Source organism: Musa acuminata, chromosome BXJ1-10 (genome assembly GCF_036884655.1).
Source record: "Musa acuminata AAA Group cultivar baxijiao chromosome BXJ1-10, Cavendish_Baxijiao_AAA, whole genome shotgun sequence".
NCBI classification, from domain to species: domain Eukaryota; kingdom Viridiplantae; phylum Streptophyta; class Magnoliopsida; order Zingiberales; family Musaceae; genus Musa; species Musa acuminata.
The window spans coordinates 22656898-22681575 of NC_088336.1; the positions used below are offsets into that span (position 1 = coordinate 22656898).

A 24678-nucleotide genomic window follows, 5' to 3' on the forward strand; every position below is an offset into this window, starting at 1 on the left:
CTTAATTTAGCCTAAATATATTTAAATTCGTAATAATTAATCGATTAATTGATGGTGATAAATGATCAGAAGGCATCGATCATGGATTAATTGATCAGAAGGCTCTCATCGATTGCAATTTGAGTCACCGTTTACCCTCCATTTTTCTTTTTCCATAAATAAATTACATGTTGGACTTTACCATTTTAACAAATCATAAAACAAAACAGGTGATTTTTTTAGAAAATATTCATAGTTAAAGAAAAGCGTTTTTAACGTCTATTTGAAACAACTTAAAATTATTATTATTAGCATAAACAAAAAGCATCCTTATGACTTCTAATCTAGCCACAGAAGTGAATGTATTTTTGTAATCGATACCTTATTCTTGGTTAAAACATTTGACTACTAATCTAGCCTTGTTTCTAGCTACGATACCATATTCATCTTGCTTGTTTCTAAAGACCAATTTAGTACCAATAACTAAATGGTCATTTGACCTAGGAACAAGCTTCCACACCTCATTTCTCTCAAATTAATTTAACTTATATTGCATTGCGATAATCCATGAATCATCTTTTATGACTTCTTCAATATATTTAAGTTCAATTTGAGAGAGAAAAGCGGTGTTGGCACAAATATTTTTAAGAGAAGAAAGTGTTTGAACCCCCTTAGATATATCTCCTAGAAGTAGCTCCTTAGGATGAGTATCTACGTACTTCCAATCATTGGGTAAGGATGTTTCAGAAGTATATGCATCCAGATATCATATTTTAGATTTAGATTTGTTAATGTTAAGAGTCTATTTAGATTATTTATAGTAATTTTTTTATTATGATAGCCAAAACACCATAGCAAATTAACTTTTTATTTTTATTTGAGTGATGTTGCATATTAAATAATATTATAATATATCAAAATTATTTCTAGTATATTATAATACATATTAAACACTATAGCAAACTATTATTTTTTCAAAATAATTTGAAAAATTATTTGCTTTTAAGTATATTTTTTTTGTTTTTGGATCAAAACACTGCAATATGTAAAAAAAAAATAAAAATTGAGGAACAGTTCAAATATTTTTCAAATTAGATATAGTATTTGAAAACAAAAAATAAGAGTCACGTAAAATACCCAAAGAATATTTATTTGTAAGAAAAATCGACCTTCTGGAATATATAATAAATACATAGATAGATAAGTTTGCGTCCAACTTTCTCAGGTTCCATATCTCGCACGGCTCTCTCACGATCAATCACGTCATGCGACGAGTGAGGCCGGACATCGGTGTCTCCTCTCGACAAGATATAATCGATGCAACCACTGATCCAAATTTGCGTACAGAATTATTATTATTTTTTTCTTTTAAATCGGATAATTCTAAAAAGAAAAAAAGAAAAATCCCAGCACAAAAAGGACTTTTTTATTTGAATACGTATCGATAAATAAATTTATATTATAGGATAAGAAATCCAAATTTGAATGTCCAATAAGTGGATTCGATCATCAACGTAGTAATATTCTAAACATAAAAATCTGGACATCATCATCAGAGCATTATAAAATTCATGCATCGATGTGTGCTGGTAAATTCTCAGATGTGTGAATCGCCGTCACCAGACGTGTGTATATGGGTATAAAATGCGTCAAAGGTTTGAGTCCGGTTCACGCTACACAAGTCGTCGCGTTGTGGCCGCAACCTTTGCTATAAAAGACCTGCCACCGCCCCAGCTTCCTCCCTCACCTTCGACCCACGCCCCTTCCCCTCCCCGCCCCGGTTCCTTGGCCCCTCCCCGCCCTTCTCTTTCCCCCCTCCTCTTTCCTCTCTCTTTCTCGCTACAGAAGCAGAAAACCATGGATCGTTAGCTCCTTTTGATTCCACCCGTTTTGGACCCGCGGCTGTAGTCTCTAGCTCGAGAAATTAGAGGCCTCCTTGTTGTCGTCGTCGTCGTTGCTGTTTTCCTCTGCTTCCTGGTCCGTGTTTCATATGGATACGAAGCCGAGTGTTGTCGCCAGGCATGGAGTGCTGAGGCTCCCCCCTGGGTTCAGGTTCCACCCCACTGATGAGGAGCTGGTGGTGCAGTACCTCAGGACGAAGGTCTTCTCATGCCCATTGCCTGCCTCCATCATCCCTGACATCAATCTCTCAAACTTCGATCCATGGGATTTGCCAGGTTACTGCTACTACTACTACTACTACTGCTACTACTACTACTACTTCCCCTGTGTAACTTCCGAAAACCCCAACCATATCATGCTTTGGAGTGCCGATGAAGTGACACTAGTGATGATGGCAATGCTCAGGTGGGTGCGAAGAGGAGAGATACTTCTTCAATCTACGGGAGGCAAAGTACACGAAGGGGAGCCGATCGAACCGGGCGGCGAGATCCGGGTACTGGAAGGCCACGGGGAAGGACAAGCAGATCACGTCGTCTCGGTGCAGCCAGGTGGTCGGGATGAAGAAGGTTTTGGTGTTCTATCAGGGGAAGCCCCCAACCGGTACCAAGACGGATTGGATCATGCATGAGTACCGCCTCACCGGCCCTGACACCACAGCCTGCATCTTCCCCCAGAGAAAGAACTCATCTCAAGTAAGCTCCAAACTGTTGTTGATTTTGCTCTGCTTTGAGATCACTTCACTGTGAGTTACAGAGAATGTAATCACAAGCCTCTTTCGCAAATTGGCTTCATCAGTGTGGAATCTTTGCTGAACTCCATAATGCTTGTGATCATGCAGAGTTGTGTGGCCGTCCCAAGCGGAGACTGGGTTCTCTGTCGCATCTTTAAGAAGAAACGAGCTACCAAGATGGAGGCGGAGACCGACGACGGAGGCACGAATCATGGAGTTGGTTTCATCGACTTCATGGGGCAGCGAGATAGAGATCGGAGCCATTCTGCATCCTCCATATCTGAGACGAGCTGCGTCACCGAGCTCTCCTACGGAAGCAGCAGTGGAGAGGAAACCAGTTCCGGCACATCACTTCCGTAGTGAACAGGCCTGCCTAGAAACCCTCTGTATCAGTGTATCAAAACTTAGAGCCGCCTCCTTTTTTCCTCTCTCGGAAGCCAAAGTCCAAATAACCTTTGAGCTGAACTCTGGGAATTCTACTACTCTTCTTCTTCATCTCTTGTAAGCGTTCATCTTCAACAACTTAGACGCGAGAGAGCTTCATGGAGCAGCTGAACCAGTAGTTAATGTGCAACGAATGTTCGATCTTAATGAAATCACATGCTTCGGCTAGTCCCAATGTGTCTGTCCTCTTTGCTAGAACAATGAAGAGACAGGTTGCATCTTGCTTTTGAGCCCGGGTGGCTTGTGCCATCGAGAGACCCATGCTTTTACATGCACAAAAGAGGATCCAATGCTGCCAAAAGACAGGAACAAAAGCTGAACAATTCTTAAAGAGGAGGGCATGAATGCATTTGGTGTGCCAAAGAGATGAGATGCTACTGAGAAAAGAGGGTCTGAGCTAAGAGGCCAGTCAAAGGCATGGGGGTCCCCCCCCCCTCCTTGGCCAATAATATTAGCTCAGGGGTTTGCTTTGAAGTGGAGATCACATCAGAATGAGACCCATGATCGATCTGAATTCCAAGTTTGCAGGTGTAGACTAGAAACTGCTGCTGCACTCTAAAATTGTTACCAAGGACACAGGAAAGATGATGAGCTTAATAATGTGTTAGAACATGATGAAAGCTGATCTGCAACCACACTGACATGATACCCTAACCACGATTGCAGCAGGCATGGCATATCTAAATATATAGATGACTTACAAGCTTATATCACCCTTTTTTTAAGGCTCATATCAGTGTGTCAAGCTCACATGGTGGGAGGATAGCAGATAAGAACAAGGAGGCAGCCAACAACATAAAAGAAACAAGAAAGGTGAGCTAAATAAGAACACGGAGGGATCTAAAAACTACCGTAAGGTGCATAAATAATGGCTTACGTGATTGCCACGAAGCCAGCCGGCCGGGGTTTCTTGTGAGTGTGGCTTTGGGATCAACATCCAACTAAACCTTTGGGAGTTCGGTCGTTCACGACACAGCATGTGTTTCTTTTTGCCGTCCCCCAATTCAACGAAAGCTCTCTTGTCCCCCTCTCATCCTCTCTGTCCCTTTCCTTTCCTGTATTAATTATTAGCCCTGGGTGATCCGGTAAGGCAAGAACCCGATTCAGAATGCACTATGATGGGCATTAACGGGTCGGATCCTGCCGGAAGTCAACCCATTAGAACATCAGACAGGAGTGCGGCGTGGGATTGCTGTCTTCTTTGTTTGAGCTTCCAGATTCTTTGACCAGCCACCACCTGATGGGTTGGGGGGGAGGGGAATTTGAGCTGAACAAGGAACGCAGACATCATCACGCTGCATGTGTTCATCCTCAGGTTCAGGGTGGAAGGCACGGTGGTTTGACCAAGGAAGAGCTAATGGTGTGGTCACCCAGCATGCGTACAAGCAATTGTGAAAGACGTGCTCCTCCTCCCATGTAATCCAAGAAATAAGACAGAGAGCTTCTTAGTGAGATTAAATTGGTGCTAGTCTGTTCATGACCAAGTATGCGATTTCTTTTCCTTACCTTCTTCGCCAGCTGAAGAAAGAAACAAAGGTAAATCACTATAAACAACACGGGAATAATTTAAAGAGAACAAAAAAATAAATTGTAGTTGTTACTATGATAAGTTGAACTTTGATTTGGTTTGCGATATGAAAAATGATGATATGACATTTGATTGATAGTCCGATATCACCACGTAGATGACATAGGGTCGATATCTTGATTGATACTTCGACGTTATGACTAAGTCGAATAAACCGTTATTATCGTGGAAAGTAAGGTCTGCCATATCGAAGCGTACCGCCCGTACCAGGTGGTACGTACCGATCCGACAGGTTACCGATACGTGGATCACCCGGTATTGCTACAGTGCTACGGTACTATGCTGTGACACTGCCATAGTGCTACAGTACTATACTGTAGCACTGTTACATTATGAAAAAAATATAAAATTGTTCGATACGCCAGGGTGTACTGCTCGGTACGCCTTGATGTATCGCCCAGTACACCGGTACCATACCGTATCGAGCCCGGGTCGAAATGCCGATACGGTATGATACAACGAACCTTGGTGGAAAGGATAGAAGATAAGAAAAATTATTAAAGAAGAAGCTTGAAGCTTGAATGCATTAACATGTCCTCTCCTATTTATACAAATTAGAAGGGAGGATTTCTCTCAACAGAATAGAGGATTTCCAGAGATTTCTTCATATAGTTGGAGAAAGCTTATCTGCTATCATGCCCCTGCAAGATGGTGCTCTTGTCAAGGATACCAATCTTGGATCGATGCAAAGTAAACAGTTTACGATATTATAGTGATGCTACATCAAAGGAGGAAGATGCAGCGATACTATAGTAGAGGAGAAAACTACAATAAAAGTATAATAGAGGAGATAACTACAACAGAGAAGGAAGGTGCAGTAGAGGAGGTAGCTGCAACAGAGAAGGTAGCTGCAGCGATGCTATAATAGAAGAGAAAGTTGCACGAGGAGGAAGCTGTAGCGATTTGGTGGAGAAACCTGATTGATGCAGGCAACACCCGGAGGAGAAGAGGGAAGGAGCGGGCAAGGGTTAGAGAGACAAGGGATGTAAAAAATTATTGAGGAAGCTTAATTGAAGAATCTTGAAGCTTGAATACATTAACATGTCCCTCTCCTATTTATACAGATTAGGATGAAGGATTTCTCTCAACAAAACAGAGGATTTCTTCGTATAATTGAAAAAATCTTATCTACTATTAATTATATCTCAATTTGATATGATATTGTGATGATAATTAAAAACTTGAATGCAACGTGTAACTATTTTTCATAACTATCAACGATTATAACAGTAATGATCTAAGTGCATTCTATACACAAGGAATTTTCTGTAAATTCCTTCCAAATCCTTTGAACCCTAAATTAACTTTAAGTATTAGATAAATATTTTATCAAAAATATCATCGATATTCAAAATAAAACAAATCACATCTCGTCTGAAATTGAATTGAGACTGACTTTGAAAATGACTTGGATCAACTATAATTCAACATCTAAATCTAACATGGATGCATTTAGAACTTCTTTTTTTACCACAGCCAAATATAATTTTGTAATTATTCAAAATATCATATCAGGGTTCTATAATATGCTAAAGAGAAATACTTATCAGCTATTTGATAATGAATGTCCACAATGTACAAGAAAAATATATACAAAATAACTAAGTTAAAGAAAAACTTAAACAATATGAACTTTTAATTAATTGTTTCAATCAATAAAAATGGGCTAATTAAATGATCATTGTCACAAACTATTAATGAGAAGGTATTAATGCACGAGCAAAAATACTACCCATCTACCCTACTCGAATTTATTACCCGACGTTTTACTGGCTGAACCTTGTGGGCCAGTGCAACTGATTCTTTGCAAATTGGGAATCTTTGCTATCCATCTTACGCTACTCCGTCCCTTACCCGACGTTTTATTGGCCATGTCATGTGGGCCAAGTAAAAATGATTCTTGGCAAATTGTATAATAGTCTTTATACTCGTCTGTAACACTCGAATTGTTTACCCGACATTTTACTGGACAACCCGTGTTAGCAAACGCTGGACCACCGGTGGGACCATGACGGCCTCAATAATGGGCACCTGACTGAGCGCCCACCTGGGCGAAGGTCCAGTTCTCAGAGAGGTGGAGCCACTATGTCACGTGAATAACACGTGCAGAAGCCCGCCGAACGAGGGAAGGAGAGAGAAAAAAAGGAAGGAAGCCGTCGAAGTGGTGTTCTCGCTAATCCTCCATCTCTTTCTGATACGCCGGCCATGCCGCCGCCGTAAGCTCCTAACCCGATGAGTTCTTCCATCTCTCGTTTTGCCTCTGCTTGCCATCTATTTCTATCTCGTTGCTCCAAACAAGCAATGTGATTTTTGTGGTTTTCGACAAAGATTGATGCAATTGGACGTTTATCAGGCGCAAAGATGAAATCTTTTTTGTCTTTTATATTGCTATGTTTAATGTAAATGAATTTAATTGAATCCGTGCCCGCCGTAGTGGGAGAGAGGACAATAGGTGGCGACGAGAGACGACGATATTGTTCAAGTTTCTCTTTGGGTTTTCCTGATTCAGTGTGCTCATACATGCAAAGCTTCTGAGTTCGGGCTGCGAGTGACGTTCTTCTTTATCATTATCGTACATTATATGCCCTTTCGATTAATCATCATAAAATTGCTGTTAAATTTGGTAGTTTGTACGGCCTTGCAGGCTCTACTCGTTGCAAGAAGCTGTGGACATGTCCACCACCGTAGCCATCATACGCTTCCAGGTGATTTCCATATATCATGATTACACTTTGTTAAAGCAGTCGCATCGATCTCACATTGTGTCATTTCAATTTGTATGTGGTTGTTATGGATAAGAAAACCTTGAAAGCTCAAGTGCTTATCCTGTGTTCGATTGCTTATTTGCGTGAAAATTGCAGGAAATTTATAAGGTTACTCCCCAGGGCCTCTCCTTATCAAATGTGGAGTAGGTCATTTTCTTCTGAGAATGGTATGCATTTGCAGTTAATTCTTGTCTTTGCCTGATCTTGCAAGGGTTAGATAAATATCTGCTGCTGTGATTTATTTGGCAGTGAGAACTTTTTTATTTGAAAATTTTCTCTTCAGGCAACTTGGTTGATGCTGTCGTTCCGTTCATGGGTGAATCTATCAACGATTGAACTTTAGCAACCTTCTTAAAAAGCATGTCGTTTCTCTGCTCTCACTGGATGCATATAAGCATAGTGGTGCATGCTTTTGCAGGTGTATGCCTGTATGCACAAACGTTATAAGCTCACCATTCACTGAAGAGACTTGTTAAGTTCAAAAAGCTAGGTTGAAGAAGCATATTTATTTGTTTGGTGATATCTGATTGCTCCTACCTGAAGCTTTTAGGGGCTATTTCTCACAAATATGTGGAATGTGCTTTTCTTTTTACATTCAGAGTCCGGTGATAGGGTTGAAGCTGATGAACCAATTGCTCAGATTGAGACTGATAAGGTATTAGTCCATGATTTTATAGTGATAGGTCACTTGGAGCTGTTCTCAGCACCTTTGGATCTTTGTTTCAGGTGACCATTGATGTAAATAGTCCTGAAGCTGGGATTATCCAAAAGGTTAGAGTTCATCTTACTTTGGCTTCAAATAAATTTCTCTTATATAGTTGATTCTTGGTTTTCATAAGTGATGCAAATATGGTGATCTTTTCCATTTACAGTTTATAGCCAAGGAAGGTGATACTGTCACACAAGGAACCAAGGTTGCTGTGATATCTAAGTCTTCCCCTGGCGACACATGTTGCCTCATCAGATGATAAAGTGGTCAAGATGCTCGACAACCATCTCCTCCTGCAGATTCTCCACGACCAGGTCCTACAGCAGAGAAGATTGACAAACAAGTGCTTAAAGTATCCTCTGCTGTACTCCCCAAATCCTCACCTTCAGAACCTCAACTAACTCCCCAAGGAAAGGGAAAGATGAGTAAGGCTCTTTGTTTTGCTCATCATATTTAGGTCTTGATAACAGATTTATGTCTGGTTAAGACAATGGATAGTTTCTTGAATTGTTGTCCAACTACTGCTTCTGCCTATTCAATTTCATTTCCTTGCAGGTTCCAATGCCAAGGCTTAGAAAAAGGGTGACCACATGTTTGAAGGATTCTCAGAACTCATTGCAACGTTAACAACATTCAATGAAGTTGACATGTAAGTGTTGCATACTAATTCGTTGAAGCCCCTTATGCACATGTTTATCAGGTTATTGTGATCTGAACATGATGAGATCAGATTGTTGAAACAATTTGTTTGCTTTGTTGGAGTAAACCTATGGAAACTTGATTTGGGGTTGTGCATTTTTCTAAGGTAATTTATAGATGGAACTGAACATATTATAATCTTCTCATTATATACTATGTTTATCTGTCAAATATGCTGGAAAAATTTGACATGCATATATGGCCTATATATTTGTTTACATTAATATATTTTAAATTAAAAAAACCAAACCAACTCATTTGAAAAAAAAATCCGAATTATGAGCTAGATCAAACCAAATGCACCAATTTGGTTCAATTTTATTGTTGAGTTGGTTAAGTGTGATGTACCTGCATTGACAATGGTCTTATAGACTAGGTCGCTGTCTCTGCTGAAGTTTATCATAGTATTTTTCACATATTTCTTTCTGCGTTGTGGCAATCATGTTGTGCAATATATATCGCGGGACAAATCTGATGAAGCTTCGGTCTGAATATAAAGATGCTTTTGCAGAAAAGCATGGCATGAAGTTGGGTCTCATGTCAGGTTTCGTTAAGGTCTGTCATGTGACGAGCAATAAAAAAGATACCTTTTCATTGATGACTTGATTCTTTATTTTTTATCATCTCTTTATGTTGGCAGGTCACTGTCTCTGGACTCCAGAACCAGCCAATCATCGATTCAGTCATCGACAGGGATGATATTGTATATAGAGACTACATTGACATTAGTATAGCTGTTGGCACACAGAAGGTTTGTTGATGTGGTTTGTGGTTAAATTGTTACTTCGGCATGTATATAAATCTATGTGCCAAATTTGTGGCTTTCACCTTGTTGTTTTCGGCATGTATTGGCTATTCAAATTTTTAATTTTTCGCAGAGACTTATGGTTTGAGTTATCCGGAATGCTGATAGGTTAAATTTTACAGAAATACAAAATGAGATCAATAACCTCGCAAGGAAGGAAACAATAGACAATATCAATAGATGAAATGGTGGAGTTTATGGGAGTCTTCTGAGTACACAGATAATCAACCCCCACAAGTAATTAGCCTAATTTAGATGAATAGTTCTTTGTGTGTTCTATAATTTAACCTAATATGTCTACATTTTTTTTGCAGTCTGCCATCTTAGGCATGCACTCCATAGTGTCCCGTCCAATGGTGGTTGATGGTAACATTGTCCCCTGATGTACATAGCTGTCTTATGATCATCGACTAATCGATGGCTGATAAGCCGTATTCTTCCTGCAACGTATCAAAGATGTGGTTGAAGATCCACATCGGCTTCTTCTCGACTTGTAGTCACATTCAAATACAGAGAGCACTTCATTCGTCTGTCACTAGATAATTTTTACATGAAACAAAAATTTTTATAGGCATCTTTGTCTTCTATATTGTGTTTAGTAGGAGGTCTGTTCCGTGATGATTTCTATAGTTATTGAACTTTTAAGTTTTTGAATTTTAATCGTTGCAGGAGTTGGATTCAGAGGTTATGTGGAATGGTAAAACAACTATTTTGAGATGTTTTACTGGAACCAATAGTTTTTCGCTTTATAAAATATATGTCATGGAAAATTAACTTGGTGGATCATTCATTATTCCTTCTGAGTTCAAAAACATCTTTACTATGTGTTCCAAGCAGAAAATTGTGAAACTATTATCTGCAAAAACATGTGTCTGTATCTGATAGATATGCAAAATCTATAGCTTTAATCAAGTGCAAATTTACTTTATATCTGATAGAGATATGTCTTTATATATCTGATAGATATGCAAAATCAAGTGGGATGAACTGTCGATATAAATCAAGATTGGATGGGTTGGAGAATGACTTCAAAGCAGCTTCTACCATCGAATGGTAAACTGTACAAAGTTAGAATGCAAACATTGTCAGCTGCGAATTCATCAATGATATCATCACAGTCTTGCGGGTATCTGTACTGTGCTAACGATAAATAAATACAAGATAAAGGTCATCGATCAAAATGCAATTTGCCAAAAGTCTTGACGGACAAGAAAGCTACAGTTCAATGTGAACCCACATCTTCCTCATCATCTTTGAGATGAGCCTTGAGAGTTTGAATCTGAGGTTGGCAATTCTGACTGTTCCATGCTGCATCAATCTCTGGCAACTCGTAGTCGTCAGGCCTCAAGGACAGGGGAAACTCTGGAAGATCTGGCAAGGCTTGAAAAGCCCTGTTCCAAGAACAAAAAATAAAAAGGAACTGTGATTGCAATAGGAAAGAAAAGAAACCAAAGTAGGGAGAACAAGTTTTAGTTCATTGTTTTCAGACATGGCACACTATGTTGTCTCAGGAAGGTGCTGAGACGTTAATCGCCTTTTTGTTGTCATCCTCTTCGGTCTCTCTTCTTGGAAACTATTTGGACATCAGACGGGCGTCAATGAAGATGATAACTCTTACACGATTAATTTTCATGTGGTTCGTATGATTTGTGGACACTGTTAAAGGTATAACTATGGCAAAACCCAATAGACCTCTGAATAGTGAAAAGGCAAAGCATCATGGAAGGTGGCAAAAGGTTTTGGTCCTAAGTTTCCAAAATATCACTTCACAGAATCCTTTAGGTGAGATTAACAATGGATAGTAATATAACTTGACATGGTATGTGATTCACACTACCTACCCCTAAGAGCAGTTTCTGCTGACTGGTACATAAATTACAAACACAACTTATCCAGTTTATGATACCATGGTTTAGTAATCAAACAATAAAAATAGGTGATACCTAATTTTTTCCAATGAAAAGCATGAAGAAAAGTTGAATAAGTTCAAATGTGTATATGATACTAGAAGCAAATCGGTTTGACCAATATGCAGTCCTTTCAATCAGGAAAGATAAATCATGTATGTATGTATGTGTGTGTGTGTATATATATCCACTGAACTTTGGAAAGAAATAACAAATTGCAACTTTGAAGAGAAAGAGTGAAAATGAACTATATCTATAATTCAAGGTTAATTAGAAGTTTCATACTCGTTCTTATCTTGCTCAAAAAGATATCCGTACATCTGTGATTTCTTGGACACCACTTCAGGAATTTTCTTGTGTAAGTGCTTCATGACACCCCATGTAGGAGGAACCCTGCAAAGAGAAAAAAAGAACAGCAAAGAATCTCACATCTTATTAAAGCAAAAATCAAAATTGAGATAAACACACAAGAAAAAAGAAAAACACCTGGTAACAGGGGCTGCCAGGCAAAAGCTTAAGCTGGCTCTCTTGCTAGCAATGAGGAGTTCATCAGCTGCAAACAGGCAGCAAACTGCACTGACATGATTGCTCAGTTCACTGCCCTTGTCGACGATAAGGCCATGGTAATAATATGCTGCTGCCTGATTAAACAATGCAAGGTTAATACATGCAAGCTTGTTTAGTGATAAACATGACAACTCTGGCAGGAGAAGAACTAAGTTTCCAGTACCTTAGCCTCCAGGTATTTCCACTTAATGTACAGGAGAAGTTTCTTCCCATATGCATCGCTGGTGTCACACCCTGACAACCAGTTGTGAGCCTGATCAACGAAAGGAAAAGTAGTCAATAAAAAAGAACGGATGAAACTTTGATTCAAAACAATTTAAGCCGCATAGAAAAGCACAAACATATAGACAAGCTCTAGAATTACACAAGTCAGATAATGAATCAATGGTCCAAGCCAAAGGCTTAACCAATTTTGAACAGAAGTCCATACATGGATGAAATAGCAGGTGAAAAGATCATAGAGTGAAGAAAAGAGAGCCAGGAAGCAAATACCCAATTTGCTCTGACCATGAGACTCGAGGAGGTCATTGCCCTATATATACAAGGCAAAACCCTCATATGTATCATGTAAAGAATATATCCATGCATCTCATGTATGGCCCATAAATATAAGTAAGATGTAGAATCTCAAACACACAAATCAATCAAGAAAAATTTGGAAATACTGTTGGATGCCAAAATTCGATTTAGATTTAACCTATAAATGGTGTAGGCATGAAAAATACCAATTACCTCTGAACAGTGTGTATAAACACCATTACCAAATTAATTTTTGGACACTAGCAAAATATGTCAATGATAACCAGAAGAGAGGATGCCAAACTATAATCCAAGGTTAAATGGACCGATGTTTCAAATACCAGCCTGACTGATATATACTAATCATATCGCTCAATAGTAGTCTGTATTTATTATTATTATTATTTTAATGATATTGAGCAGTACATGTTGGTATAGCATCCAATATAACAATAGTGTACCTGTCCGACAGGATCAAAACCAGTCTAAGACAGAATTTAGACCTTAAATAATCAATAATAAACCTGTGTCATTATGATTCGGTCAGCATATGCACCTGCAACATGGGTGTTCATAAAAGATACGCATCCGGCTCAGCCAGACCGATCAAATCATCACTAGTGAAGGAGGAGAAAAGAGAGGAAACAACAGGAGAAGAAAGCTTAGGGAGTCAATCGGAAATTGAAGTTGCACTTTCTCCAATGTCCAAGTTCAAGTGGTGTAACTTCTAAAAATGAGAAATGAAAATTATCCAAGAAGATAAGAAGTATCTCAAGTGCACAAACTACAAAAAACTTTTGAATAAAAAATAACACCATAGGTATAAAATATAATGATATAAACCTTGTTCAAAAATACATTTGATGCCCTTAGTTGCTGTTAAAGGTATTGTGATATAGTGAAGTAAATTTCTGTTACAATACTGGCAACGCTTAGCACTGATTTTGCTCCAAGTCACTGACCTCGGAAAAATAGCTGACCTCCTCACAGGCCAACCTCCTCTTTACAGACAAAGTAGCCTTTTCAGACTCGATCGCCAACCCCAGCTGCATTTCAACACCCTGCATTTGACAATAATACAGAATATAACATGATCTATACACTCGATGAAGTATTAGAAAGCCTTACAAAACATAAAGAAAGGTATTTCACATTTAAATGCACAAAGTTATTAGCCTTTTTGTTTAAAAAAGAGTTGCCTTGTTAACTGTTAGTCTCAAATATGTTTTTTTTACCTTTCTAGACTACTTAGACAGCAATATCAGAAATTCTTTTCCAGGACTTTTTGAGATGAAAAAAGAGGTTAGACATGTCAGAGAAACATGAAACACACACTAAAAGGAATTCTAATTGAAATTAAAGATAATCTGGCATATTTTATGATGATTCTTATGTAGTTTGATACCACTCTGCAATCCAATTGAACAAAAGTTTCTTCAAATTGTTGACTTTATCTCATAAGTTTTAGGTCCTTTAGGACATAACTAGTTCTTGTTCAAAATTTAAGTTCTGATTGAAGGAATCTTATCAAGACAAAAACAAGTTAGGACAGAAATTGTATTAGTCATACGTCTCAGCATGGTCACACCATGTGCCATCACCTTTCTGGCAAAGCACATGCTACCCATGCTGACCAACATGACAATCCTTGATCTAAGTAATCTGTTGCGTTATCTAAATAAATATCTTGTTTTAACACAATATGAAGTAAAAATGTCCAAATAGAAAAGTATAATAATATGTTTACCATGCAAAATCATCAGTTATTCTAGTATTATCTACCAACAATACATTTGAATAGTTAGTGAAATTAAGCCACCTGGGCCAATGCTTGAGAAGAGATAGACTCCAATATTCCATCTTGCAAGTCGTTTGGCAGACTTTTCCTAGAATAACATGCTGAAGTCAGAGTGAGGTAACAACCAAAAGAGTGTGGCTACATCATGAAATAGTAGCAAATGAAACATGAAATAACCAACATCTGGGATCCTATAGCTCAAAAAATAAACAAAATCTTAGGTGCACCTACACCCACTCAACCCATATAAATGATGCCATAGTTTATAGTCTAAGGGGCCCAAGTGCCTCGAGTAACAAATCATGTAAACCATAATTTCAGGTTCCATGATACTTTGATTTGGTAATTTGCTATCATGTGATGGCACGGGAAAAATGTCATGCAAACTTTGGCTGTTACCTTATCTGCATCGGTAAATGCACCAGTATCTGGTGAACACAGTACTCCAAGCATCCTGAAGCCTTGAGTAACAAATCAATAGCAACCCTCTTTGAATCTGTTGAGCAAATGATGATCAGGAATCAATATCTTCCAGAGCCCAGGTTTCATATTTATAATTAGCTACCAACAAATTCTATGCAGGAATCAAGATTGTGTTTTGATGTTATCCTCCAATATTATAAAACAAAAGACAAACCTTCTGATACTTTCCTTTCACATGAATCTAGACTATCCTTAGGCACGAGCATTAGGTTCGCCTCCAGTAATGAAAGAATTGCCATCATATGAACGACTGACAGCACTTCATACCAAGCACTCGCAAGACAAGTTTCCTAAGAGAAATTTCAACCTTTTTACTTCAAGAAATTAGATGAAACATACCAGATCAATAAATTCACCAGAATAGAATCATACATGACCATCATCTCCAAGGCTTTTCCACTTAAATTCTACTGATGCCTCAAGCCGGTGTTCTACAAGGTAATCATTTATTTAGTCAGACCGCCTATCAGGTTAAAAAAGAAGAAAATAATGAATCAATAAGAGGTTCATACCTGGTTTCAACATACCAAGAAGGACCCGTAGGTATTCTTCGAGGGCTCGCTGGAGTTCTGAAACAGTAGGTACTGATGAAAGATCTAATAATAGTTTAAGTTAGAACGCATGGATCTAAAATCCGGATACAAAGTTGTTGAGAAGATAAGATTAAGATCGTGTACAATTCTCTTCAGTCAGCAACACTATTCGACCCCGAAGCGCAGACAGCTTGTCAAGAAGATCATGAGGTACCAATCCTCTAAGAGGGCGAATGATATCCACAGCCACAGGAACCCGGACCGCTGGGACAAATACCGCAACCTCATGGATGCTGATGTGCTTTTTCTTCTTCCTTCCCATAGGATACCTTTTCGGAATAGACGAAGTGCAACCCATTCTTCTCGAATGTTGGACAGTGTCTTATCCCAAACATCCTGGCATAGGCATACCATCAAGAAACAACAGAAACAATAAGCTCAATGAAAACAGAATCGAGTGAAAATACAGAAATGTCAAGAATTTTGAAGATAACCGTGAGAAATTGACCATGGATTAAGAACGACTTGGAATTGTGTTTAGAAACCATCTTTCAAAATAAGTGAACATAAAAGGATGGGACGCAACACTAAAATCCAGATATATGCGATTCTTGTAGTTGCTGAAAGAAAGACGAAAATTATAACAGGCATTGCATATAGAATAACGAAAAAGATTCAATCTTTTCAGTTGCAGGCGCTCTGTCTAAGGGTTAGAAAAAACTAAAGTGAAATTTGAAGCAGAGGGACGGAACAAGAAAGACATAGCACAAGAAAACGCTAAAACACAAGAAACTTATCAAAACATGAGATTCTTACAGTTGCCACGATTCAAAAAGTGAAGTAGCAGCGTTAAAGGAAGCTTCGCAAGCGCAGAAAAGCAGGGGAAACACCAGAGGTTCATCAAAAGATGAGATTTTTCAGGTTCCTGGCGGCCATTGGAGGAACCACCAAAACCCCAAGCTAACCGATCAAAATCCACAGTGCAAACATGAAAGAAGGGGGCAAGGAGATGCTGACGAGCGAAAGCAGAGGAAGAAGCTTCCGGGTGATGCGAGCGGAGGGAGGAGGAGATCTCTCTCGGTCTCGGGGGTTCGACATTGAGATCCTTCGCGGTTTTCGAGAGGGGCTCACATGGCGACGGCGGAGGAGCAGCAACCAAGTCGGCAATTCGAAGAATAAATTACAACAAATAGTAGTACTTGGAAGACTTTTATTGCCGCGAAGACGAGAGAGAGATTGGCGCCAGTGGACCGGTCTCTGCCGGTCCGCCAGCCGGTCGGGTTCGCTTGAACCGGTCCAATCGTTCTAATGTTCTTGATCATATAATAAAAATAACTAAATATTATTTATATGTATGAATAAAATTAGATTGTAAAGATATGTATCGAACTGGTAATTAAAATATCGATAGAGGTTTTAAATAAAGTGAAGCATAAAACAAAAATAATTGATTATTTGATAGATTATTAAATTTTATTCATAATGAGTATGAATTTATATACATAAAGAGATATTATAAAATATGATAATTATATAATTTTTTAATCAATAATAAAAATATAAAATAATTCACTAGAGATTGTGATCTTTATTACCAATAGAATTATGATAATACAATATCAAAATATTGAGAATTATGATAATATTATTATGATTTATTTTTTTCAATAATATCTTTCCTAATACAGAACACAGTAAAATTCTTTTTTTAGTTTGTTTGCATATATTTGATCCAACAATCTGTACATCTAGAAATCATCATCATCATCATCATCACGAGAACTAACTATTTAATCCAAGTCTTGAACAATTGGAATAGCAGTAAAATTAGCAGATTTGATATTTTCAACCATTTTCTTCCCACATCTATGGAAGATTTCTACTTTTCCTTTATTTTCTGGGTGAATGACAATCTTTCTTTGTACACGACAACAGTTGGGAAATTCCCAAGTCAAACATCATCAGCAACGTCTCCCAGTGCTGCTTTGGAGGAGAGAGAGTCTGCAATCTTGTTTTGCTCGCATTTCACATGGTTCATTGATTGCAGAAACATGAACTGAAGCTTCTGTGCTCGGTAAGCTCTTGAAAAGGTTGGATTCCACTGTTAGATCATATACTAAAAACCTGCACTTGATTCAACAACCAAGTACTTGGCGATCGAATAATCTTTACCTGCAAATTAATTGTTGATATGAGATGGACCTCAAATTTTTTTGAACTCCTTCACGAGCAGATCAAACATGTGGTACCCAAAAATATTCTGCCAGTGGTCCACCATTTCTTGTCCATGATTCTTTAAAGATAAGTTCAGAGTCTCTGAGCTCTGCCCTCCATGTCCCTCAAAACAGTGCAAGTTTTCGACATCTAATATGCTAGAGAATTATTTCTTTTGCGTGTGTATATATATATATATATATATATATATATATATATATATTGTCGAGTTTATCCAATGCTGCAATGTACTGAAACTGATGCAACGTTTTGATAGATACAGGAAAGGGCACTGATAGGATCCAATAATGCATCTGATTCATTAGCAGCCAGACACAGACATGAATGACATTCCCCATCTTTTCTGCAATTGCCTTGACCACAAGTTCATGGCACCTAAGCCTTCCAATAGCTTCCATAAGTAGGGCTGCCAATGCAGAGGATATGTATGTGTGTGACTGGAGAACTTTTTTGTCGAAGAAGCTTGGCATATAGCCAAGTTTGAATTGCCATCACCTGAAAGCCTTGACCTTACTGGATCCTAAGGGTCAACCAATTGGGAGAGAACAAAATGCTTTAAAGAGTGGTGGATAGCATTGACTTTATTTGTATCGGAACAATATACTGAAAGCATGAAAAGGAATTAAAGTTCGTCAATTCTTTCCACCACTTGTGCCTCACCAATCAGAAAACAAGTAGGCTGCTAAAAGGCTCGGAATATATTATTCTACTTTGTGCAAGATCATGACGCTTACTGTTCGATGCAAGAGGTCAAAGCATGTGATAATTAGAATTGCTCAGAAGTTAAGATTTTGCATTAACGCAACGAGGAGAACCACTAAGAGTGCTATTAGGAAGAAACTAAGAGTGTGTGAACTGTATTGGAACTAACATCCATCTATATTGGTCCCAAGAAATCAGGAGAATATATTCTGCATGGATAAATTCTGAGAGTAGGCCATCAGTAGGTCTCAGAGATAATGACTCATGGATCAGGCGATGAGGTAGTGACAAATTTATGTGGCGGGCTGCATCCAGTCCCTTCTCTCTCCTCCTGCATTATAAATAGGCGCACAACCATTGAGAGGGTATGCCAATCCTTGAAGCAGTAGGTGGAAGAGTGGCCTTACATGAAGATAAGATCCTGACTTGGGTAGCCAAGGATGACTTGCCTATGATCTCTCCATGGTCTTCAGTGCTGCAATCAAAACCTTTGTGTGGTTTATAGGCAGTCTCCTTGGCTAATCTAAGTGGCTCTTTTCCTTCATGCTAGGCTGCTTACTCTTTCTATGTTCCATGAGGTGTTAGTGCCAAGAAGAAGCTTATGGTTGACTTTACAGTCCTGGAATGGAATCCTTATCTTAACTGGTGGAAAGACATATCTTAGAATCAGGTACCAGGCCACTGGTATCAACTGGTCATCTCAATCAATTTGTCTATGTTCATGCATTGTTCTCTGGCAATTGGAACTGAGAGTTATCACTTTGCCCACATCATTGTTCTCTTGATGTCAGATGTTTACACATTTTCATTTGCTTCCCAGGTATTCTTCACTTGGAAATTTTCCATTGTTCTTCATGGATCCTTAGCATCCTCATTAATGGCCTCTGTTCTCTTTCACTATGGACAGGGGAAATGCAGTGTTTCTACGTTAGAATCTCGTATTCTTTATGATGGGCATCGACTCACGTTCTCCTTCTTTTTCTGCATATGAGATTTCTTTTCGTGATTCGAGTTTGTTCTCTTGCACTAGGGATGCAGTCATGCTGTATTGCGTATGTATGTATATGTAGTCATGTGAAGTATGCTTCTTTGAGGTGTTTCAGTTCTATGACTGATTCTTTAGCCAATTCATGTAAGCTTTGAATTGGCTGACTATTGTAGCCTGATTCCTTAAAAGTGCAACTGGCAACAATTCAGGATTGTGTATGATGTGAGCCTTACTGATGATTGTTGGTCTCAGAATAGGTCTGATCACATCAAATACATGCAAAATGTATTTGCTTCTTTCGTTTGATTTTATCTTTATATATGGTTTTTTGTGTCTTCAGTGGTTTCACTACTCATTTATCTTCACAACTGCTTCTCACACATTCGTCTTGGAATCTAAAGTGAAAGGCATCAGCTGATCTACAGGTTTGTTCTTGCCTTAATACTTTTAAGTGGTACTATACATTTGAGATGCATTATTTTGAGCCTGTGGTATCTGTCAATTTTGGTGATCCATCAGAACCATAAAAATGTGCCAAGTTTGGTATTCATTTGGATGCCTATTTGAGACACTTATCACCTACATGTTGGCATTCTTTTATTGCCTCCTTCTCTAGCTGAATATTCTGGGACAAATTTCTTAATTATCTGATCTAGGATGCTTATTCTACGCCAATTCTACCACTTTAATGAGTGAGTTATCTGCTTCAGATCATTTGTCAGTCTATTTTGTGACATAACTATTTGCTGCAACTTCTAACATCCAATTACATGATTTCTGACGCATTATCTGATCCATTACTGCTGGAATACACGCTCAGGCAAAGGTGTTAGTCTTCTGCTTTTAATCCGCTCTTTGTATTTCTGTACTTAAAGTTTGTATCTTTGATCCAATTTGCTTTGAAAATTAAGATTTTAATGCAGAGAAGCTTTTTAACCAAATATGGATCACTGGCCATACTCGTGTGATTGCCAGCCCATCAAAGTGAAGTGCTGCAAGTCAAGCAAGAAGAAGAGATGGTGATTAGATCTCCTGGTGGCAGCTGGTTGGTCTGTTCTTGAGAATGCTTTTGAGACTATAGGTTGAGGGTTTTCCATCCCATCAAATTTTGATCTGTCCAAGTCGTAGGATCACTAGGAAATATAATGGTCGATTTCGTCTGTGAATTTGGTCTTGTTGTTGCAGTAATGAAATGGTTATAGCGGGTAGAAAAAGGAAATCCATGAATCATAGCTCTGCATAATTTCCAATCTGTTGCTTGTATATGTGTAGGAAAGCAGATTAGATTTCAGGGATGATTCGTGAGGAATCACAGTTCTGCGTAAGTCATTGAGCTTCGAAATATGGTTCAATGCATCAGTTGCAGACAAAGGATCCAAAAAAGATTCTTGTGTGTGGTCTTCGTGACCTGATGTAAAGCTTCAAGTAAAAGAATCCAAGTTAAACTCAAGAGGAGATCTAAAGATGGCGTTAAAAATGAGTTCGTATCGTGTTTCTACCCCCCGCCGCTTCTATTTATATATATACATATATATATTACTTGACTAGAAATCAACCAGATGGCTCGTCTTTAGACCGGAGGAGCTCTTCCCTCCTCTCTGCTCTCTGAACTTGCTTTGGTTTGGTTTCGGGCATTGCATTCGGCGATGACGCGGCCCAACATCGACATGATCACCGCTTCTCTCCGGAACTGCTCTCTGAGAAGAGGCCGGAGGGAGCCAAAGCCGCCGCCGCTGCCACGGCGGCAGCAGCAGCGGCGCCATCTCGTCGAGGACAGCGACGAGATCGCGGGAGTCACGGTGGAGTTGAACTCGGGGACCGCCCTCCCGCACAACTGGGAGCAGTACCTCGACATGAGGGTGCGTTCTCTGCCTCCTCCTCCACTCCTCTCCCTGTTTACCCAATCATTTGGCCATTAATGCTCATTAAGATGTCGATTCCCTCGTCGAAATCCTTCCTTGATGTTTCTCGTCTGGTTTTCTTGTAGTAAATGCCACTCTTGCATCCGCAACCTTTTCCAACGTTGACCGCAAATGCACCAATTCTGTTCTTATGGTTTTCTGCTGCAAAAAGACTGTGATGATTAGTAGTAGAAAGGAATTGCTCCTTCTCAGCTCATTCTTTTGTTGATTTGCTTGTCAAGGATGAGCACAACCAAAGGAACATGATTGTAAAGAACTGAAAAGAAAAGAAAAAAAAAAAAAAGGCCTTTTGTTGCTTATACATGACAAGCACGAAAACATGTTCAGATTCATCGGCTTCCCATGTCTCCTTTGTCCCGTCAGCTTTTCAAGCTTTTCATCTTTCTTTGGTTCCCGAGAATCTTGTTATATGTTCTGTCGACAAATATTTCGATCGTTCCAAGTGATGCATTTCTTATCAAATTTTCTCACAAAAATTCGATCTTTGTTGTCGCCTCGTACTGATGTCTCCTGTTCCCACTGTTACAGACAGGGGAAGTCTACTACATCAACTGGGAGACCGGCATCAGAACCACGGAGGACCCGCGAAACTCCACGATCGCCTCATCCTATTCCGACGAAGGCGAGGCCTCGGATGATGAGGACAGCGGCTCCAGCTACGACGCCAGCGGAGAAACCACCGGCTCCAGCTACGATGCCAGCGGAGACACCCCCGGCTCTTCCAGCCTTTCCTCCGCCTCCTCCACGGAGACCTCCGCGTCCGTCGATGACGTTGGCAGCGGCGGCGGCGGCGGCCACGTCCTTGTCGCCGCCGGCTGCAGAGCCTGCTTCACGTACTTCATGGTCCCTAAGCGCGCCCATGTCTGCCCGAGCTGCGGTGGCCGCCTCTTCCACCTCGGCAACAACGGCTCCTCCTGAGCTGATCCAGTGTCAAAGATCGCGTTTTTATGAACATGCAAGTTGCAATCTTTGTACCCTTTCTTTCCGAACTACACGCAGATGTGAATCATAGAGATGACATCAGTCCACAAACAGGAGGGATCAATCAATTGAATTCATTAAGAGTTCTCTTTAGAATGTCATCGTTGTTATCAGTGGCTCAGTACCGCAATCACGCACTCCGTGTGGGACTCTCTCGTCTTCTTCGTCTTCTTCCTCTTCATCCATGTTTGGTTCAGGCTCCACGCCAACCTGGACGCGGGGAACAAAAGCGTAGTGGACTCTGAAGCGATGAGGTGTGCTTGTTTTCCCTGGTCCTGCCTCACTCCCCACGTCGCCCACGCCGAGCTCCAATCTCAAATCACGTCCACGCGTGCATCTCAAAGCACCAAGAACGCAGATCACGCGATGGACACTCCGAATGGGTACGAGAGGACCACGCCGGAATTGGATCTTTCGTCATCCATGGCAGTTGCGGGCCTTTGGGATATGGACGCGCGTGGAGATCTACTTGTATCCTTTCCTCTGTTCTGTAACGGAACGGTACTTTTGTAAGGGTCATTTCGGAGATCATTGGCTTTGTTCCCCGTTGTATTTTCTATCGACCATTACTTGTCTTTCTCATGACGCAGTAAACATATGCTTTGGATTCTACAACACCAAAGCCAAACCCCAACTGTGCATAAGAAGCTTAAGATAGTAGAATTCTTTTGCCTTCTGGGGACTGAGAAGGGAATAAGGTGGGTAGACGAAGGAGTTAACTGCTTCAGACAAAGGAACCTTTCGTCCTCTGGCAAACGGGAATCTCTGCAGGGAGAGAGAGAGAGAGAGAGAGAAGAGTCAGTATCGTCAGTTCCGACAACATTTGCCAGCCACAATCCATCTATTTGCGTGGTGAGACATGACGCGTCCGAGGCCACAGCCAAAGACAGGTTGTGATAAGATACGGGGTGCAGCAACAGGAGCAGCAGCAGCAGTAGCCGTTTGCTGAAACCACTGTCGTCACTGTAGATGCCACGAGTCCAATCCAACCGCTACCAATCTGAGCTGTATTGTTGCTGTAAAGGAGCCATAGCGAAATGATGCAATCTAAGACTTCTTTAACTCCTCCCTTTCGCTGTCCTTTGATGCCAGCCAGCGATGTATTCATGGAACTTGGGAGCAAATAGAAGTGACCAAAATTGTTGCGATACTGTATCCTTTGGCCTTACATTCCAACCAACAAGTTCCTATTATGTATTTGTCCTTCCCAGGAAGATGACAGATACCCAACAGGCCAAATTTGTTCCCATTTCTTATTATATTTTAATCAGTTTGATTCTCTAGTTTAGACAATAGAGTCCATAATCTTCATTTTCTGATGAAACGATCTTGAAGACATTTGTAGTTATTGTGTGTGTACAAGAGAGAGAGAGAGAGAGAGAGAGAGAGAGAGCTCCTGGAATTTCCTTAATAATTTCTATTGAGTGGTACATGGCTGGGCAACAATTTCGTGACTAATTCAGCTGGATTGATTTGGCAGGTGATGGAACATTTCCTGCCGAGAGAAAAGCTGTAAAACACTTGAGAAGCATTTAATAAATTGGATACTTTAAGAATAGAAAATGTTATTTATTTAAGATACGAAAGCAGGAACAGAGTTCATTTCAGTCTCCCCTATCTATGTTTTTTGGTTCGAGTCAGGCTGGACTGTCATGTGACGACGAAAAAGAGACGATCACAAGGGAAGAATTCAGCGGATTCTACAGCGGGGAGACCAAAAGCAGATGCAAATGGTCAGAAAAGCTGGTCGTCCTCTGCGAACCACAGTGACGAAAAGAAAAAGGCCATATGACCAAACACAAGAAAGACGATGATGAGTTTAATGGGACACAATCTCATCACTGCACCAACACCACCAATGCTCTTCTTCTCCCACTCTCCCTCCATCTGTACCTTATCAGTGTCGAGAAAATAAAGCCATGTCAAGAGACCAAAGAAAAAAGAGAGTTGCCCATGTTTGAATCTGCACGTGTGGCATTCCATGGTGGGAGTTGGAAGCAACAAAAGCAGAGATGAACAATCCACAAAGTTCCTTCTCTTTAGTAATCGACTTTGTGGGGCTGATGGTTTTGGATCAAGAAATGTTACATCTGATGACAAAGTAGTTGTATGGATCGAATGAGAGTGAAGGGGCCATCAACTTGGATTTTGGAGTCAAGACATCACATAATATAGTACCAGCTTCAAATAAATAAATTTACATACTTACAATCTGCACAGTTAAACCATATGATTATTAGTTGGATCAACCAGCATCTCATTTTCGTCATGCCGAGTATACTGGATATTGTACAGGCAAGACATCAGAGCAAGGAATGAGACTTACATTATGATTGAAGCAAATTTGCAGATGCTTCACTCTTTAAACTCATGAAAACTTTCAAAAGATGTGTTCACTTTAAAACTGTAAAGTGGAAGCAAG

The 24678-nt window shown here is 39.8% G+C and overlaps 4 protein-coding genes across 27 annotated transcripts; 3 read left to right on the forward strand and 1 right to left on the reverse strand.

Annotated features, from left to right (window-relative positions):
* Positions 1-1736: 1736 nt before the first annotated feature.
* LOC135595541 (NAC domain-containing protein 83-like) lies at positions 1737-3223 on the forward strand. The gene is made up of 3 exons (XM_065086585.1): positions 1737-2156; positions 2287-2573; positions 2720-3223. The coding sequence occupies exons 1-3, from the start codon at positions 1970-1972 to the stop codon at positions 2969-2971; spliced, it is 726 nt and encodes a 241-aa protein (XP_064942657.1). The 5' UTR covers positions 1737-1969; the 3' UTR covers positions 2972-3223.
* A 3496-nt stretch (positions 3224-6719) lies between these two features.
* On the forward strand, positions 6720-10275 carry LOC135595542 (dihydrolipoyllysine-residue succinyltransferase component of 2-oxoglutarate dehydrogenase complex 2, mitochondrial-like). 7 transcript variants are annotated; one of them, XR_010480433.1, is made up of 12 exons: positions 6765-6859; positions 7078-7191; positions 7288-7348; positions 7505-7575; positions 7692-7898; positions 8008-8063; positions 8135-8179; positions 8281-8542; positions 8673-9371; positions 9457-9567; positions 9744-9858; positions 9936-10275. XR_010480433.1 is itself a non-coding variant. In XM_065086587.1 (8 exons), exons 1-3 carry the CDS (start codon positions 7977-7979, stop codon positions 8374-8376), a joined length of 228 nt encoding a protein of 75 aa, XP_064942659.1. In that variant the 5' UTR covers positions 7911-7976; the 3' UTR covers positions 8377-8542; positions 8673-8766; positions 9328-9371; positions 9457-9567; positions 9744-9858; positions 9936-10275. The 7 variants fall into 7 exon arrangements, 2 of the variants coding, with proteins under 2 accessions (XP_064942659.1, XP_064942658.1); XR_010480435.1 differs by having other exon boundaries at positions 7078-7178; XR_010480436.1 differs by lacking the exon at positions 7078-7191 and having other exon boundaries at positions 6720-6859.
* A 359-nt stretch (positions 10276-10634) lies between these two features.
* LOC135595543 (uncharacterized) lies at positions 10635-16589 on the reverse strand. Of its 2 annotated transcripts, none has more exons than XM_065086589.1 (12): positions 16446-16589; positions 15573-15824; positions 15408-15491; positions 15268-15326; positions 15050-15185; positions 14812-14908; positions 14434-14500; positions 13577-13675; positions 12259-12348; positions 12015-12169; positions 11847-11921; positions 10635-11012 (listed from the first exon to the last, which is right to left on the reverse strand). In XM_065086589.1, the coding sequence occupies exons 2-12, from the start codon at positions 15784-15786 to the stop codon at positions 10844-10846; spliced, it is 1245 nt and encodes a 414-aa protein (XP_064942661.1). In that variant the 5' UTR covers positions 15787-15824; positions 16446-16589; the 3' UTR covers positions 10635-10843. The 2 variants fall into 2 exon arrangements, with proteins under 2 accessions (XP_064942661.1, XP_064942660.1); XM_065086588.1 differs by having other exon boundaries at positions 11814-11921.
* A 2133-nt stretch (positions 16590-18722) lies between these two features.
* Positions 18723-23506, forward strand: LOC104000667 (protein CURLY FLAG LEAF 1). Of its 17 annotated transcripts, none has more exons than XM_065086600.1 (4): positions 18723-19610; positions 19694-19778; positions 20265-21212; positions 21804-23506. In XM_065086600.1, the coding sequence occupies exons 3-4, from the start codon at positions 21000-21002 to the stop codon at positions 22191-22193; spliced, it is 603 nt and encodes a 200-aa protein (XP_064942672.1). In that variant the 5' UTR covers positions 18723-19610; positions 19694-19778; positions 20265-20999; the 3' UTR covers positions 22194-23506. The 17 variants fall into 17 exon arrangements, 16 of the variants coding, with proteins under 16 accessions (XP_064942672.1, XP_064942671.1, XP_064942675.1 ...); XM_065086599.1 differs by having other exon boundaries at positions 20277-21212; XM_065086603.1 differs by having other exon boundaries at positions 18723-19185.
* The last annotated feature ends 1172 nt before the right edge of the window (positions 23507-24678 follow it).